A 19387-nucleotide genomic window follows, 5' to 3' on the forward strand; every position below is an offset into this window, starting at 1 on the left:
TTTTCACTTCAGTAATTAAGTGAATGTCACAAAGTTTGTACAATCACTTCACAATCCATGTTAGATTCTTTCAATCTGTTTGTTTATGTTTCCAGTCTTAATTAAACTTGTAAGTATACAAATAAGAGTATACTTATAATCTTTCCCACTTCTGAGTTTTTAATCACCCATGGAGCTTGGCCAGATCCGAACTTGCCTTCTCTTCCAATCACACTAGACATGTTGTCACAAGATAGAAATATCAAAGTGGGTCCAGAAAAAATGTGCCAATCAAACAACCCATTGGCTATGATTGGACATAAAAAAGGAGTTCTCATTACTGCTTTCTGTCGCAGCAAGTGTCTCTGAGTAAACATGGAGTTGAGGGAGGTGAAGATTGAGAGTGGGACTCACAGCCAAAGTTGTTTACAGTACCACTGACAGACTGTAATTATATTTAGCTTGACCTGTATACTGCTGAATTAAGTGGCTCAGAGTAGGTTACTGTTACTGTGAAGAGAGGTTTAATCATGTTCTTATCATTCTGGATACATAATATGTATTTCTTCTACTGCATTAGTAAGTGACAATAGGAAGAAAGATGGATGTTGGCACAAACCTATAAATTATAATGTGTATAACAATTATAATATATATTATATAACATATAACATATAATATATTATATGCAATCATAGAAGTTTGACAAAGTTTATTGGTTCCTATTAGGGCTGTCAAATAATTCAAATAATTAATTATGTTTATGTCATTAGTTAATAGCATTTCATCTCATTCATCTCATTCATCTCTTTTCAATTTTTCTCAAATTTGGCCGTAAAAAAATCTATTAACAAAAGCAGTGCATTGAGTTATAGGCATACTATGTTTTGTTTGTAAGGGAAAGAAACACAACATAATCTGTATCATAATGTTTTTAATGGCATTTTCACCATAAACAACACAAAAGTCACTGTAACATACAGCTATTAATGCTAACAATGTTTTTATTTTCTTATTTAACTAGGCAAGTCAGTTAAGAACAAATTCTTATTTACAATGACGGCCTACCCCAGCCAAACCCTAACGACACTGGGCCAATTGTGCGCCGGAAGCCCACTTGGAGCCCCTAAGTAGACCTACTCCCTCTCATCAATGTTCTTGAAGTTTAACACTTGCCACACACACACACACACACACACATACATACACACACACCCACACTTAAGTACTGTTAAAGCTTCAGGCATTCTAAATTAGTGTTCTCCCAATATCTTATTGGAAGGTTGGACTATAGGAAAAAAGAAGTGGCTCTATGGATACAAAGAACAAAGAGCTTTTAAATCTGTCCAACAATGTTAGGGACGGATAAAAATTTACAGAATGGTTACCTGGAGGAAAATGGGGGAGGGTAATGCTTTTTCAATTTCGGTCAAGGGGAGAGTTTAGAATTTTTAAAATTTAGTCCAGGGGAGGGTCATGTAATTTGTAATTGATAACATTTCAATATTTCTCAGTGTTTTAGAATGAGTTGCTTATTATGCAAAACTGAGTATACAAAACATTAAGAACAAAACATTAAGCTCTTTCCATGACATAGACTGACCAGGTGAATCCAGGTGAAAGCTATGATCCCTTATTGATGTGACTTGTTAAATCCACTTCAATCAGTGTAGATGAAGGGGAGGAGATAGGTTAAAGAAGGATTTCTAAGCCTTGAGACAATTGGGGGGGTGCAACTCAATATTAGGAAGGTGCTCCTAATGTTTGGTATACTCAGTGTATATCGATGTGTGCCCAATGCCGCTCACCTTCTCTGATTCTCTGCTGGGCACGCAATATCAAGCGCGCCTACAGGCTATTTAGTGTAGTCTCAATCAAATTATCCATTGCCTATAGGCTATAGGCTACGAAGTGTATGCTCGGAGAAGCACAGAGTAAAGTTAGATTTCTAAGATGGCTGCTGGGATGGTGTAAATAAAACTAGGCTACATTACACACTGCAATGGATATTCCATTGTGTACTGCCTAACCAATGGCTATGCTGTGTAGGGCTATGATGGCAGTTTAGGAGAACAGTCCAAGGTTTCTTCCCAATTTTTGTTGTTGACTAGTCCAAAAAGGGCACTATCTTGCGTGCGGACTAGTCTATAGCCTATGGTCTTTTCAGTTCGAGAAGGAGAGCGTGAAGATGAGAAGGAGGACCAGAGGTCAACTTTGATAGCTTGCTAATACTGTCATTTATTTTAATTAAAACAATATTTTTCTTGCCCATGATGTATTTATCAGAGTTATTGACCTCACAATAAGCCAGATTTGAGTAAGCTACATTGTGGTGCAGAAACTTGAAGCAGCAGTTGAAGTACAACCAATCAGAAATGGACAGCTCATGGGGCAGACAGCAGGCAAATTCGAGTAGGCATAATTCATTTAACCTGTCTTCATTTTAATTAGAATTTACTAAAAACAAGAGAGCCTTGTGTTGGAGCCTATTTATTCCTATTTAAGAAATAAGAGGTAGGCCTACCACTTTTGACAGACAAAATTAGGCTCTAGGCTGCTATATCCATAAATGTGTCAGTCAAATCCTTCACCCACCATGCAATCTTTAAATACACTTCCTCTGTATCAATGAAGGGCTGTTAAGGTAAAACCAAGACTCAAATTGAGGGGGTGTCACGTCCTGACCAGTAAAGGGGTTATTTGTCATTGTAGTTTGGTCAGGGCGTGGCAGGGGGTGTTTGTTTTGTGTGTTTCAGTGTTTTGGGGTTTAGGTTCTATGTTATCTATTTCTATGTTTATATCTAGTTTTCTATTTCTATGTTGGGTTTTGGTAATGACCTCCAATTAGTCAGCTGTTTGTCTGTGTCTCTAATTGGAGGCCATATTTAGTTGTGTTTGTTTCACTTGTGTTTTGTGGGTGGTTGTTTTCCTGTATAGCCTGTGTTGCCTTACAGAACTGTTTCGTCGTTTGTTTATTTAGTTGAAGTGTTTTCTTTAAATAAATTAAGATGAGCACTTTACCCGCTGCGCCTTGGTCCAATCCTTACGTCGTCTATGACAGGGGGCATGAGAGGGTATGCCATAGGTCTACCTTTTATTAAAGAAAATGGTAAAAAGCACACCCTTGTTAGTTTAAGATTTTGAAGAATATAAAATGGATCAGATTATATAAAGTTATCTATAACAGCGCTTTGGTCTGCAATGCTTTATGCTACAAACAAGCTGTAAGATGCATATGGGGATAGCATTGTTTCATTTCTTTGAGGCTGCCTTTGCTTGGGAGGTAATCTAATTCTATCACCATCAATTGATTAAGCTATTCACTTTTTGTACAATAGAAGATGTTAAATCCAGACAGCTTTTAGGGAAACACTTGTGACCTTCTCTTGTTGGCCACGGAAGAAGAGAAGCAAGCAGTTAAAGCTTGCATTTTTCTGCATCGGTAGGACTATGCACGCATAGTGTACCACAATAGAGAATGACAGCGCTACAGAGACCAAGTGCGTACCAACCCAGCTAGCAATGAGGAATCGGCTCAGAAGCGGCCCTCTTCCGGGGGGCCGGAACTGATTGAATTGGCCCGGAATCGAGTGTCGGAATCGGCCCAGAATCAAAATGAATGACTGCCCAGAATCGGCCCAAGTACATCGGGCCATTTCCGTCTCCCGGAATTCAGCTGACTTTGCTGGCATCCTTCCAGAATCCCCCCAGAAACATCCCGATGCAAATTTAACAAGGACATCCCGGCCAGCCAAACCCTCCCCTAATTCGGACGACGCTGGGCCAATTGTGCGTCACCTCATAGGTCTCCCGGCCAGAGAGATCTTACCAGAATCTTACCAGAATCTTTTCAGAATCCCCTCAGAAGCGTCCCGATGCAAATTTAAATAAATGTTTACAGAATTACCCAATTTAGTCATTTTAAATATTACTATTATACATTTTATACATACAAATTATACCCATCCACAAAAAAAACATATTGTGTCGGCGGAAACACCATACACCTGGTGACTGTGTCAGCACATAGCCTGCCACATGAGTTGCTACAGCACAATAGGACAAGGACACCCTGGACGGCCAAACCCTCCCCTAACTCTGACGAAGCTAGGCCAATTGTGCATCGCCTCATGGGGCTCCCGGTCAAGGCCGGCACGGGTCTCGAACCAGCAACTGTAGAAATGCAGTTTGCACTGCGATGCAGTGAAAATATGGAAAAATAAATAAATAATGAAATGTTAATTTTATAAAGCAGCCCGTGTAATCATCTGCCAGAGAGTAGCCTCAAGTATTACATTTGGGCCAGTTAACTCACACCGGAATCGGCCCAAGCTCAATCCCTGCATCCTAGCCATAAGTAATACTGCCGAAGGCGGCACAGACTCGGGCCACATGACGTCGGCCGAGTCTGACTCTCAGCCGAGTGTCCCGACCCTCAGCCGGAATCGGCCCAGATCCATTGTGCTAAACGGAGAAACGGAGATGCGATTAAAAAAAATCCCAAAAAATCCCGCCATTAAACATTTTGCACATTAATCCTTTATTAACACGTTAACTTTAACAGCCCTAGTTCCAATATAAGACTCAAGGCAGCCAATGGTAGTATAACGCTGAGGGATTAAGTACAGAGAAGGCAATACTATTGTGTAAAAAGAGATCTGAGTCTTTTCTTGTCCTGGTGATTGGGCATCCGAACACATGTACACACAAGGACACTCTTATCACCTGGTAACACACAGAGGCTAAAACCAAAGGCCTTTTCATATTTGCACCTCTCAGCTAGCCAGTAGAGGCTGGTAATCACAAAGTACACCACTGCTACCAAATAAAAACACCACAGGCTATTAAGTCTCTGAGGCCAATTTGGACTCTTAATTCATCGGCTGAAAAACAAGGATTATTTATAGTTTCTGAATTACCAACTTGCCAATACCTCATCTCACCAGAATAAATATTTGGTGATTAAATGTTACATCCTAGTTTTCATTTAGATTATGATTTTGATTCATGTGGAAGTCAGATTTCTGAGAGATATATTCAACATCAAATAGGAAAAATAGGATAGGACGTTTATGACAATATTGTCCTCTATTTCCATTGTTTAAGATGAGAAAAGTGTAACTAACTTCAACCCAGCTAGCACAGTGGATCTGGGCCGATTCCGTCTGAGAGTCGGGGCACTCAGCTGAGAGTCAGACTGGGTCGCCTTCGGCAATATTACTTAGGGCTAGGATGCGGGGATTGAGCTCGGGCCGATTCCGGTGTGAGTTATCTGGCCCAAATGTATTACTTGGGGCTTGGGCCGATTGGGGATACTCTCTGGCCGGGAGACCTATGAGGTGACGCACAATTGGCCCAGTGTCGTCTGAGTTAGGGGAGGGTTTGGCTGGCCGGGACGTCCTTGTTAAATTTGCATCGGGACGCTTCTGGGGGGATTCTGGTAAGATGCCGGCAAAGTCGGCTGAATTCCGGTAGACGGAAACGGCCCGATGTACTTGGGCCAATTCTGGGCAGTCATTCTTTTTAATTCCGGGCTGAGTCCGACACACGATTACGGGCCGATTCAATCAGTTCCGGCCCCTCAGAAGAGAGCCGCTTCTGGACCGATTCCTCATTGCTAGCTGGGTCAGCATTCCCACTCACCTTAGCAGAAAACAATCGGATCAGCTAGTTGGCTTGTTTTCATTTACACAGGTTGACAAATTGGCTTGACCCCTAGTCACAGCATCTCTTATGGTTTATAAATGTTCTCAACCAGCGTGATTAAGATCAGGCTAATAGTGATTACACTAATGGAAATGCATTTTAATTAATGACATCCTCATTTGCATTATGTGTTAATTATCAAATTCACTTAGTCTCATCTGCACATTCTAATTAGTACCTACAGCTTCATTGAATTTGACTATTTATTTTAGATAAAGATACTCCACTCCCTGTTTTTGCTGAGTTACATAAGCTTGGCTAAACTGAGTAAAGTAACTTTAATTTTGGAGACAGCAAAAACACTGAGATAACAAATAAATCAGGACTAACAGCCTAGCTGCCAAACATTACAAATATCCTACAATCCTTGGCAAACAATCTGGGTTTACTAATTTAATTACAACTAGGGTGTACTGCAGAAAGTTAATTAGAAAATGTATTCACTCTGTAATACAGCATTGCAGAGACACGTTGTATGAAGATATGCACTGGTCTAATGAGCAACATTTAATTTAAGAGTATGCTAATGTATTGGCTTACCTTAGGGTGAACATTTCCACAGGAGAGAAGGCTGAGGCAGTGATGAAGGCGGAGACAGTGTCCCTCTGCCTCATCGGCGTGGTCGGCACCATGACCAGGAAGTTACTATCCAGCCTGTGTTCAGTCAAGGCCAGGGCGGCAGGGCTCTGGTACAGACGCACACTGCCGATCCTCTTCATTGGGGTGGAGGTGGACGAGCCAAACAGACCCTCCTGATCCGAGCGGATGGAGTTGCCTTTCCGGGCCTCCTCCGAGTGGCACGCTCCTGCCTCTGTTGATTGTAACATGTAGTAGAGCTCCACTGTGGTCCCCTCGGCCAGCTCTATGGTCCTCTGGCGCCCAGGCACCACGCTGGGGGGGCTGAACCAGCCAGCCAGGGGCTCCAGCTCAGCCACACACAGCCCCAGCTCCCCCTTCAGCTGGCAGGTGCCACGCACCTCCTGGGTCTCGTGGAAGGCAAACATGCGTACGCAGGGCAGCTTGTCGATGGCGCTGTAGTCATCCCAGTCCCTGCCCGCCACGTAGAACAGCACCTGGACCCTGGGGTTGGATAGGTAGATCCTGTCCTGGATTATGAAAGTCTGCACCTTCCAGTTGAAGGTGAACATGGAGGAGGCCACGAAGGCCCAAGGGTTCTGGATGAGCTCCAGGGTGACAGGCTGCTCCACAGAGAGGGGGCCATAGCTGGCGTTTACTGAGGGCATGCTGCGGGCCTGGTAGATGAAGAAGGGCTCTGTCCGCGACAGCAGGCTGGAGTTCCTCATGAACTCCTGGTTGGCCTCTTTCAGGAAGAAAGCAGACTCCGCGTTGATCACTTGGTAGTTGACAGGCAAGTAGGTGGGGATGGATGAAAACCTCTGCAATCCCTCCAAGACTCGACAGTCTGCTACTGGAAGACAGAAAAGAAGAGCTGAGTCAGGACAAGCTCAGTCAGTGCTCACTTGTTGTACATCCTGTACATTTCCTCTAAAGCTTCCCTCCAGTAAAACTAAAATGGCTGGACTGACAGCCATTTGGAGCGGAGCTTACTGTACCAGAGAGAACTGACAAGAACTACACACAGAAGATACTGAGTAATGTAAGCTGCGGTCATGCCTAAAATTAGGCCTACATTACAATACATTACATTATGGTGTAGATGTATTTCATGGTGTATGGCTATTGTGATGTTTTGATATTAAAAGGGGTTAAGACCATAGCACATTACAGTACTATTTATTTTCTCATATATATAAATATATACAGTTGAAGTCAGAAGTTAACATACACCTTAGCCAAATACATTTAAACTCAGTCTTTCACAGTTCCTGACATTTAATCCCAGTAAATATTCCCTGTTTTAGGTCAGTTAGGATCACCACTTTATTTTTAGAATGTGAAATGTCAGAATAATAGTAGAGAGAATGATTTATTTCAGCTTTTATTTTAATCACATTCCCAGTGGGTCAGAAGTGTACATACACTCAATTAGTATTTGATAGCATTGCCTTTAAATTGTTTAACTTGGGTCAAACGTTTCGGGTGGCCTTCCACAAGCTTCCCACAATAAGTTGGGTGAATTTTGGCATATTCCTCCTGACAGAGCTGGTGTAACTGAGTCAGGTTTTTAGGCCTCCTTGCTCACACACACTTTTTCAGTTCTGCCCACAAATGTTCTATAGGATTGAGGTCAGGGCTTTGTGATGGCCACTCCAATACCTTGACTTTGTTGTCCATTTTGCCACAACTTTGGAAGTATGGTTGGGGTCATTGTCCATTTGGAAGAAGCTTTTTTTATGGCGGTTTTGGAGCAGTGGCTTCTTCCTTGCTCAGTGGCCTGTAGTTTATGTCGATATAGGACCCGTTTTACTGTGGATATAGATAATTTTGTACCTGTTTCCTCCAGCATCTTCACAAGGTCCTTTGCTGTTGTTCTGGGATTGATTTGCATTTTTTGCACCAAAGTATGTTAATATCTAGGAGACAGAACGCGTATCCTTCCTGAGTGGTATGACAGCTGCGTGGTCCCATGGTGTTTATACTTGCATACTATTGTTTGTACAGATGAACGTGGTGCCTTCAGGCATTTGGAAATTGCTCCCAAGGATGAACCAGACTTGTGGAGGTCTTGGCTGATTTATTTGATTTCCCCATGATGTCAAGCGAAGAGGCACTGAGATTGAAGGTAGGCTTTGAAATACATCCACATGTACACCTCCAATTGACTCAAATGATGTCAATTAGCCTATCAGAAGCTTCTAAAGCCATGACATCATTTTCTGGAATTTTCCAAGCTCTTTAAAGGCTCAGTCAACCTAGTGTATGTACATTTCTGACCCACTGGAATTGTGATACAGTGAATTATAAGTGAAATAATCTGTCTGTAAACAATTGTTGGAAATATTACTTGTGTCATGCACAAAGTAGATGCCCTAACCAACTTGCCAAAACTAGTTTGCTAACAAGAAATTTGTTGAGTGGTTGAAAAACAAGTTTTAATGACTCCAATCTAAGTGTATGTAAACTTCCGACTTCAACTGTATATATATATTTAAAAAAAGCCAGGTCATCTGATGCAGCACTCCATCACTCTAATTCTTGCATTCCAGGTGACTACCTGGCATGCAAGGCACACTTAACCAGCATGGCTACCCCAGCATTCTTTAGCGATACGCCATCCCGTCTAGTTTGGGTTTAGTGGGACTATCATTTGTTTTTCAACAAGACCAATGACCCAAATCACACCTCCAGAATGTGTAAGGGTTATTTGACCAAGAAGGAGAGTGATGCAGTGCTGCTTCAGATGACCTGGCTTCCACAATCATCCGACCTCAACCCAATTGAGATGGTTTGGGGTGAGTTGGACCACAGAGTGAAGAAAAAGCAGCCTGTTGGAAAATCATTCCTCATGAAGCTGGTTGAGAGAATGCCAAGCTGTCATCAAGAAAAAAAGGATGGCTACTTTGAATAATCTAAATTATAAAAATTATTTTGATTTGTTTCACACTTTTTTGCTTACTACATGATTCCATTTGTTTTATTTCATAGTTGTAATGTCTTCACTATTATTCTACAATATATACAATTCATGAAGAGCTCAGGTATCCTCATCATATTGCAACTAATATCAAAGATAACTAAAAGTGGCCTACAATCCACCATTTGTTATATAATACGTACATTAACGTATGAATGAATGTAATCACTGTATAAACACTTTAACACTCTCTGAACATTTAAATTATGTGAAGATTAATCACAAATACTCCGGTCTAATAAAGTATGTTAATTTTCATGTGGAGTAATCTTGAGTTGTTTCTGGTGGGCCATTGCTAACAGGTCCCACTCCATGGTGGCCTGTGTGATGAGTGAGAAAACATTACATGTGCAAATAGGTGTTAATCACCCAAAGAGTGGGCTATGACCTTCCTCTCAAGAGCAATCTGCTGTATGATTGCTTACTATTTTCTCTCTCTCTCTCTCTGCCTGCCTGCCTGCCTGCCTGCCTAAATCAATGTCCCGACAATTTACAAATCAGGCAGGGATTTGTGATTCATGGTGCCCACTTGACCTCGTCCCTGTCTGTCCCATGGAGGCAGCATGGACGCAGCCTGCTGCCTCCTCATCTGAAGGGCAACACAAGCATTTCGCTACACCCACAATAACATCTGCTAAACATGTGTGTGACAAATAAAAAGTGATTTGATTTGACAGCACTCTCTCACTCTGCCCAGCCCAATCACCCCAGAGATCACTATGTATCACTAACATCTTCACTTAAGCATCACTGAGCTCCTTCAAAGTAAACACCAACACTCATATGGGGCTTTTACAACCGAGGACAGAAACCATAGAAAAATACTATACCGCAGTGTAGTTTGTAATTTTCTGAACAAACTCAAGAAGCATTGTTGCAGATGGTAAGATGGTACAACGACACTGACAAATGAAAAGCTTGATAGTCCAGCAAGAGCAATACAAGGCAGAACAATCAGGAACAAAGTCTCATCCTCTGCAGTCCCATGGTGACAATGTTTTTACTCGCATCTCAGGGGCGGTCTCAATCCAGCATGCCTTCTAAGACAAAGCACTCACTCCAAAAGCCTTAGCATTTTTTTATGTCTCGACTATAATGAGATTATTCGTCTGTGCTTTCCAGATGACATAACATTCTTGAGAAGGAATGAAATGTCCCTATGTGCCTCACATACAGTATATAGGCTAAAGGAAACCCTACAAAGTACAAGTATACACCTTTAAGAATGGGATCACTATTGTCTTCTTAGTCAATCATGAAAGACTTTTTTTTAAGTCAGTAAAATGTATTCCCTTGTTACGAGCTGTCAAATGGCTATTTTCTAACAGTTAGGCCATTTTATAATCGTGAATGACAGATACGATACACTGCACAGGCAACATTTTAGCATCTATGGAGTCAACAAAAGTGTGAGACATTTTCTGGAGAAAGAATTACCTGTCAATGTTAAATGTTGCTACCAAGTTTAGCTATGCTGTGTGTGCTGAAAGGGAAACTATTACAGACTTAATCTATTAATGCAAGGTTGGCTGATTTCGTTATAATTTCTGTGAGGCCCATTCTAGCATTTTTTTTCATTTTTTACATTTTTAGTCATTTTAGCAGACGCTCTTATCCAGAGCGACTTACAGTAGTGAATGCATACATTTCATACATTTTTTTCGCACTGGTCCCCCGTGGGAATCGAACCCACAACCCTGGCGTTGCAAACACCATGCTCTACCAACTGAGCCACACGGGACTAGTCTTGTGAACATTTGGTACAAAAGAAAGAAGAAACAGGAAGAAATGAATGAACGATGTGTGGAGGAAAGTATTCAGACCCCTTGACTTTTTCCACATTTTCTTGTGTTACAACCTGAATTTAAATAGATTCAATTTAGATTTGGTGTCATTGGCCTACACACAATACCCCATAATGTCAAAGTGGAATTATGTTTTAACAAATTTTTACAAATGAATTAAAAACGAATAGCTGAAATCTCTTGAGTCAATAAGTATTTAACCCCTTTGTTATGGCAAGCCTAAATAAGTTCAGGAGTAGAAATTGGCATAACAAGTTACATAATACGTTGCATGAATCCCTCTGCCTGCATTAATAGTGTTTAACATGCTTTTTTAATGACTGCCTCAACTCTGTAACCCACACATACAATTATCTGTATGGTCCCTCAGTTGAGCAGGTTACTTCAAACAAAGATTCAACCACAAAGACCAGGGCGATTTTCGTGCTGGGTTTCTGTATAAGTACTTTGTGGCATCTGCTGATGTAAAAAGCGCTTTTTAAATACATTTGATTGAGTGATTGATTGGCAAGGGAGTTTTATTTTGAATAAAAAGAAACAGAATAGAACTAAGCACAGGCTAAATCATAGAGGGAAACCTGGTTCAGTCTGCTTTCAACAGACACTGGGAAACAAATGTACCTTTCAGCAGGACAATAACCTAACACACAAGGCCAAATATGCACTGGAGTTGCATACTAAGACTGCATTGAATGTTCCTGAGTGGCCTAGTTACAGGTTTCACTTACACTGAGCATACTAAACATTAGGAACACCTTCCTAATAGTGAGTTGCTTCCCACAGTTGTGTCAAGTTGGCTGGAAGTCCTTTTGGTGGTGGACCATTATTGATACATACAGGAAACTGTTGAGAATAAAACCCCAGCAGTATTGGAGTTCTTGACACAAACCGGTGTGCTTGGCACCTACTACCATATCCCGTTCAAATATTTTGTCTTGCCCATTCACCCTCTAAATGGCAAACATACACAATTCATGTCTAAATTGTCTCAAGACTTAAAAATCCTTCTTAAACTGTCTCCTCCCCTTCATCTACACTGAATGAAGTGGATTTAACAAGCAACATCAATAAGGGATTGTAGTTTTCACCTATGTTTTTTTACATTTCGGGCATTTTGTTTTTGGTCCCACAAAAATCATAAAGCGTCTATGCAAGTCCCTCACTCTGTCACTCAGAAATGTATTCCAGTGTCTGCCTGCCAGCTGGAAATCTTTGCCAGTGTGTGTGCAGGCTACCTGCCCCTCCCCTCTGAAGCATAGGTTACTTTAGCGTACTGATGCAGTTACATAGGTTACTGTAGCCTACTGATGAAGTTACATAGGTTACTGTAGCCTACTGATGAAGTTACATAGGTTACTGTAGCGTACTGATGAAGTTACATAGGTTACTGTAACCTACTGATGAAGTTACATAGGTTACTGTAGCCTACTGATGAAGTTACATAGGTTACTGTAGCGTACTGATGAAGTTACATAGGTTACTGTAGCGTACTGATGAAGTTACATAGGTTACTGTAGCGTACTGATGAAGTTACATAGGTTACTGTAGCCTGCTGATGTAGTTACATAGGTTACTGTAGCCTACTGATGAAGTTACATAGGTTACTCTAGCATACTGATGAAGTTACATAGGTTACTGTAGCCTACTGATGAAGTTACATAGGTTACTGTAGCGTACTGATGAAGTTACATAGGTTACTGTAGCGTACTGATGAAGTTACATAGGTTACTGTAGCCTACTGATGAAGTTACATAGGTTACTGTAGCCTACTGATGTAGTTACATAGGTTACTTTAGCGTACTAATTCACGTTGGATTTATTAACTACAAAAACGTAAGATGTATTTTTAATTGTAGTGCTGCTCTGCACACACAAGCTTGTTTCCTCTGGTCCGGTGTTAAACCAACTCGAAAAGACATTAGAAGTTCCTCCATATAGCCGCTCCTCCATACTGTAGGTATAATTCTGTTGACCTAATTCAGATAATGCATGCCATAACTAGATGCACAGCGCTTCAACGGAAGCTTCCTCCATCTTCTCTCGCTCTCTCCTCAACCTCAAAATTTCAGATGCATCTCACGTCCTACACTGTGACAGCACAGTGTGTGTGTGTGTGTGTGTTTGTCTTTCATTATGATTAAACCATGCTGTTACGGCAAAATACAATTTTCTCTTAACGACTTTCCTATACAGATTAAATTGCTTAACCGCTCCACAGCAAGCTTCTCTATCCGCACTGATTGCTGGAGTAATTTAATGTCGAGCTTAATGTAAACAAAAATTATATTTCAGAAGTTTAAAAAAGAACGGAAGGAACAATATAAACCTTTACTTTTTGGGGGTTTGAACTGGTTTAGAACGTGATTTTGCTGGTCAGAACAGTGGAACATCTTGAAAAAAACAATGGTTCTGTTCAGAACTAAACAATGGAAAGTTATTTTGATTCCAACCCCTGGTGCAAATATTGTACATTTCAGGTGTGCAAACCTCCTACAGACTTAACCAGACAGACTAACAACTGTAATTGCTGCCAAAGGTAATTTTAACATTTTCAATACATTTGTAAAAATGTCTAAAAACATGTTTTCACTTTGTCATTATGGGGTATTGTGTGTAACACAACAAAATGTGGAATAAGTGAAGGGGTATGAATACTTTCTGAAAGCACTGTAATATAAAATAACAAAAACATACAGATCATATAATAACAACAAACACTTCAACATTTGAATCTGTTTGTGACGGAATGTAGTAGTATAATTTCTAAACTTAGAGGACATACGTTTAAAGGGGGAAAAAAGGAATGCTATGTATAAATCATGGCAGCTTATTGAATTCCATTCAAAGAACCAGCAACTGATGGAACCCATGTGCACGTTAAATCTACAAATAAAGAATAGTTATGAACTTCCTTCGTAAGGTAACCTTGTAGAAAGACGAACCCTGTCTATGCTCATTCTGAAATAATATGTTGAAGATAGAGGAATTGACTTAAGTAATCAATGAGGTTTGAATTGTATGTTTACAACAAATACACGCATTGAATTTGTTTTTACATCAGAAAATAATGCTCAAACCTTTTACACTAATGTTTTATTCATTTGTATTTTTCAAAAAGCAGCTTGAAGCCACAAACCTCTAAGTAGGTATGTGGTAGAGTAACTGCAGCATAATCCAAGGTACAATATGCTTATACCTGCAAACAACTGTGAGATCCATTACCCAGACTGTGGATATTTGTATGCAAATCTCTAATGCAATCAGTCTCTGGAATTGGCTCTGAATTTACAACGTTAAAATAAACTCTCATCAAGAGAACTTTCAACCCAAATCCACAGTAATAAAGAGTCAGCAGTGTTGGGAATTGAAATAAATAAGATATATGTATAAAGCATATAAATATCTTGAGGGTTACTGGAATCTTTATGTGCTCCCAGTTGTGTCCTGAGGTGAAGGGAGTGGACTGGGGACCACAGTATTGTAATATTTAGTCTCTTTCAAACCTTTCAGTATCTCATTCGATGTTGTGCTTCTAAAAAGAGAAATAGGGCATAACATGGTTTGACGGTTTTTGTAGAAATCATTGTGCCCACCTCACCTGCAGTAAAGATGAAACTGAGTGTTACTAATGTCCAGACACAGACATGGGCCAGAAAGGCCAGCATGTCAGTCAGTGTCCCTCCTCTGAGTCACCAACCTGCCTGCTATACCAAGATCATCTTGATTTTAATCTGAAATACGATACAGCCACTAGGCTGATTCATAGTTAAATTGGTTCATTTTCTTTATCGTAGACAACACATTCAGGCACTTATCAGTGAATGTGTGGCAGTTTCATGTGTTTCATTTTCTGAACATGTTTTCTAGTCAGTGTTATTAGCAAGAAATGGACTAATCATCACATAAACATTATCATAGTACAGCGTTCTAAAGGAGCGACTATAAAAAGCAAAAGCATGCAAATCATGGTGAGTCTGCATGTTTCTGTTGGAGCGGGACCACTCCAAACCCTTTTGAGGCATTTCTTATCTTCCGAGATGAGCTGACCACTCATTCTACTGTCAGTATGGGGATGGACGTGGGTAGAGCTACACAATGTTTGAGCTGTTATGACAGATAGACTGGCAGGTGGACAGTGTGCAGCAGATCCCAGGCAGAACCAGGTAGTCAGAGCTCCTGACTAACCAAGCAGCACTCCTCATCCACACATGCTCAGCAGTGCTATCACACAGGCTTCAGACCAGTGTGTGTGTACAGCTGAAGTAGGACTGACAGAGCGGGCAGGGAAGAGCAGCAGCCTTCACACATGGATGAGGCTGGGTAAATGACTGGCCACTGGAGAGGACACCAGGAATGGAGACAATGTTTCTGCTGCCCTCTACCTTGTCTAATGATATGGGTGTCCACTGGAGGACTACTGGAGAGAGGGGATGGCTGCCTTCCTGCTCCTTGCAAAGGTCAACAAGACAGTATGATTTGTGTGCCTAATGCAGAGCCAGAAATGAGAGAGTGGGAGACAAAAGTTTAACAGCACAGAACGAAAATTTAGCAAAGAGAAAGAACTCCACAAGATATAAACATAAAGAGAAAAGTCAGGAAAAAAGCAAAAGGATCTGACAGAAACAAACAGAGGGGAGGAGCTCTCTGTAATTAATAAGAACAGGGCTATAATGGTTGACTTTGACAGTTTCCCCCTCCTCTCCTCTTCTCCTCTCCCGGGGCATGTACCTCTCTCTGACCCCTCTGACTCCCACAGTCCCATGTAGCTCTCTCTAACTCCTCTCTACTTCTAATGGGACATTCCTTAACTATAAAGAATGACAGAAAGCTCTCTCTTCCCTATGCATTACCCACAGCGTATTTATCCTCATATCTAATTAAGAAGGGTTATTGAATTTGTGTCCAAGCGTCAAGAATAATAAATATAGTTGTTCTTTCAATTAGAATTTGAGGATGATTTACTGTGTTGTTGAGTCACCAAGAAATGTAAAAAAGTGGGAAAGGCACTAGTGGATGAATCAATACACAATATAATATGATATTACTTTCTGCTTGTTACAGTGCCTTCAAAAAATATTCATACCCCTTGACTTATTACACATGTTGTTGTGTTACAGCCTGAATTCGAAATGGATAGAAAATTGATCTTTACCCATCTACACACAATACCCCATAATGACAAAGTGAAAACTTGTTTTTAGAAATGTTAGCAAATGTATTGAAAATGAAATACAGAAAGATCTAATTTACATAAGTATTCACACCCCTCTGCCTTTGGCATTGATTTCAGCTATCTATATGGATAAGTCTCTAAGAGCTTTCTACACCTGGATTGCGCAATATTTGCCCATTATTCTGTCGAATTGGTTGTTGATCATTGCTAGACAACCATTTCTAGGTCTTGCCATAGATTTTCAAGTAGATTTAAGTCAAAACTGTAACTCGGCCACTCAGGAACATTCACTTTCTTCTTGGTAAGCAACTCCATTGTAGATTTGTCCTTGTGTTTTAGGTTATTGTCCTGCTGAAAGGTGAATTCATCTCCCAGTGTCTGGTGGAAAGCAGACTGAATCAGGTTTTCTTCTAGGATTTTGCCTGTGCTTAGCTCCATTTTGTTTCTTTTTTATCCTGAAAAACTCCCCAGTGCATAACAAAGCATACCCAGAACATGATGCAGCCACCACTATACTTGAACATATGGAGAGTGGTACTTAGTAATGTGTTGTATTGGATTTGCCCCAAACATAACACATTGTACTAAGGACAAAAAGTGAATTGCTTTGCCACATTCTTTGCAGTGTTACTTTAGTGCCTTGTTGCAAACAGGATGCATGTTTTGGAATATTTTTATTCTGCACAGGCTTCCTTTTTTTCACTCTGTCATTTAGGTTAGTATTGTGGAGTAACTACAATGTTGTTGATCCATCCTCAGTTTTTCCCTATCACAGCCATTAAACTCTGTAACTGTTTTAAAGTCACCATTGGCCTCATGGTGAAATCCCTGAGCAGTTTATTCCTCTCTGGCAACTGAGTTAGGAAAGACACCTGTATCTTTGTAGTGACTGGTGTATTGACACATCATCCAAAGTGTAATTAATAACGTCACCATGCTCAAGGGATATTCAATGTCTGCTTTTTTTTTTTTTTACCCGTCTACTAATAGGTGCCTTTCTTTGCGAGGCATTGGAAAACCTCCATGGTTGTTGTGGTGGTAGAATCTGTGTTTGAAATTCACTGCTCAACTGAGGGACCTCACAGATAATTGTATGTGTGGGGTAGAGAGATGAGGTAGTCAATCAAAAATCATTTTTAACACTATTATTGCACACAGAGTGAGTCCATGCAACTTATTATGTGACTTGTTAAGGAAAGTTTTAGTCCTGGACTTATTAAGGCTTGCCATAACAAAGGGACTTATGGACTTAAATACTTATGGACTCGAGACACTTCAGCTTTTCATTTATAATTAATTTTAATTTTTTTTTTTAAATAAACATGATTCCGCTTTGACATTATGGTATTGTGTGTAGGCCAGTGACACAAAAAGTATATTTAATCAATTTTAAACTCAGGTTGTAACACAACAAAATGTGGAAAAAGTCAAGAGGTCTCTTTAAACCGACATTTTCCCTAGGTGCTTTTACCCCTCTCTATCCCGGAGATGAGCTAAATTAAATCTATAATAACTACTTATGAATAAGGGGTAATGCAAAATGCTGTGTGTAGAACAGTTTCCTCTTCGACGACAGTGGGGGACCTGCTGTAGCTGTTTGTTGTCTGACATCTAATTGATGGTCACCACAGGCGGCTGGTTGCACCTTCATTGGGGAGGAAGGGCTTATAGTAATGGCTGGAACGGAATTAATGGAACGGTATCAAACACATGGTTTCCATTTCATTCACTCCATTCCAGACATTACTATGAGCCGTCCTCCCCTCAGCAGCCTCCTGTGATTATTGGCCAAATTTAAGACAGTTAGAGGTAATAAAGACTAATGGGCCTGTGGGTTCACTAAGGGAAGAGCTACTTTCGAGTTCATGAGAGAAAGCATCATCTTGGGGATTAAAGAGTATCGACCAGGGAAGAGTAAACAACAGCAGCAGCAGCAGCACTACTTGGATGTGTTTGGTAAAGCTGTGGGGAGGAGAAGAGAAGAACCACGGCCACCACATTCTGGTCCCCATGTGGGCCTGCCTGCCTGGATGAGAGAGACAGCAGCACCATTAGGGGCTAAAAAGGAACCTTTAGGTGGTGAGGCCTGTGTGTCTGCAACACAGTTATCACAGCAGGATATCAGTCAGTGAGTGGCCTGGGCTGGGCTGGGCTGCAGACATTACTGGTCTCCTGGGTGCAGGGAAGAATGGCTCCATTGTGCCAGAGCAGGCAGCACACACGGCTGTAGGGGAGGAGAGGCCAGACCAGAGAGCTTTTGGCCTGGACAGGGAGGATGAGACAAGCATGGAGTTGTGTGCCAATCAGTATTCTCAGGGCCGCTCCGGACTTTTCTAAAACATAAACTGTCCGCCTAATGAATCTCTTCCCCTCACACTGCCCTTTATTGCAAAGCGATATCGTAAATCAGGACAAACACAGGGCCTCTTGCAGGGCAGAGTGAGTCGGCCTCTTTGTGTGCACTGAGGGACATTTAACAATGAGAGCAGAGCCCTGTCACGACCAAGAGAACAAGTGGACACAAATCCACCAAAGATCTATACACTGCTGCTCGGCATTGCCTACTGCCCGGTGCAGCACACAACAGGTGTCAAAAAACAAGTACGGAACTAAATAGAAAGGTTCCAGTAAACATAAGGATAAGATACAGAAAATCTAAATTGTGTGAAAAATGGTGGATATACAGTTCTATTCTCCCCAGGTCTCACTACAGGAAACAGCGTATACAGACATCTCTATTCTCATCACATCTGATTAAGCACAGGACAAAAAAAGGCTGAATACACTTTCATATCACCCCAAAGGATTGCTCTCAGAACACAGCTTGCTTCTCTGTGATATTCAGTCGAGAAGGCTTACGATGCAAAATATGAAAAAAAGATGATACTTGCTGTAACATAAGGAATTGTACTGACTGTCGTCATTGGGGTGTTACACGAGTAAAAAAAAAATAGTTAAGCTCTCTGCTGTTCAAAAGCTGAGGGATGGGGCTGAAGAAATGTAACCAGTCGCAAATTCATTGATAGAGCTATGGATTCCAGGACTGACCATCTATGATATCAAAGTATAGTTTCAACCAGGACTTCAAGGTATACAGTGTTTGTTTACATTTACTTTGTTTACAAACATTGAAGTAAAACAAGCATATATAATGGGTTCTGATGAGGT

The 19387-nt window shown here is 40.9% G+C and overlaps 1 protein-coding gene across 2 annotated transcripts in view; it reads right to left on the reverse strand.

Annotated features, from left to right (window-relative positions):
• LOC106579906 (transmembrane protein 132C) overlaps positions 1-19387 on the reverse strand; it is a 228908-nt gene that overhangs the window by 181477 nt on the left and 28044 nt on the right. Inside the window, exon 2 of one of the 2 annotated variants that reach the window (XM_014160261.2) lies at positions 6226-7111. In XM_014160261.2, coding sequence (XP_014015736.2) covers positions 6226-7111 — 886 coding nt within the window. Of the gene's footprint in view, positions 1-6225; positions 7115-19387 lie in introns of both variants that reach the window. The other variant, XM_014160260.2, reaches the window with a different exon arrangement.

Source organism: Salmo salar, chromosome ssa20, assembly GCF_905237065.1.
Source record: "Salmo salar chromosome ssa20, Ssal_v3.1, whole genome shotgun sequence".
NCBI lineage: Eukaryota > Metazoa > Chordata > Actinopteri > Salmoniformes > Salmonidae > Salmo > Salmo salar.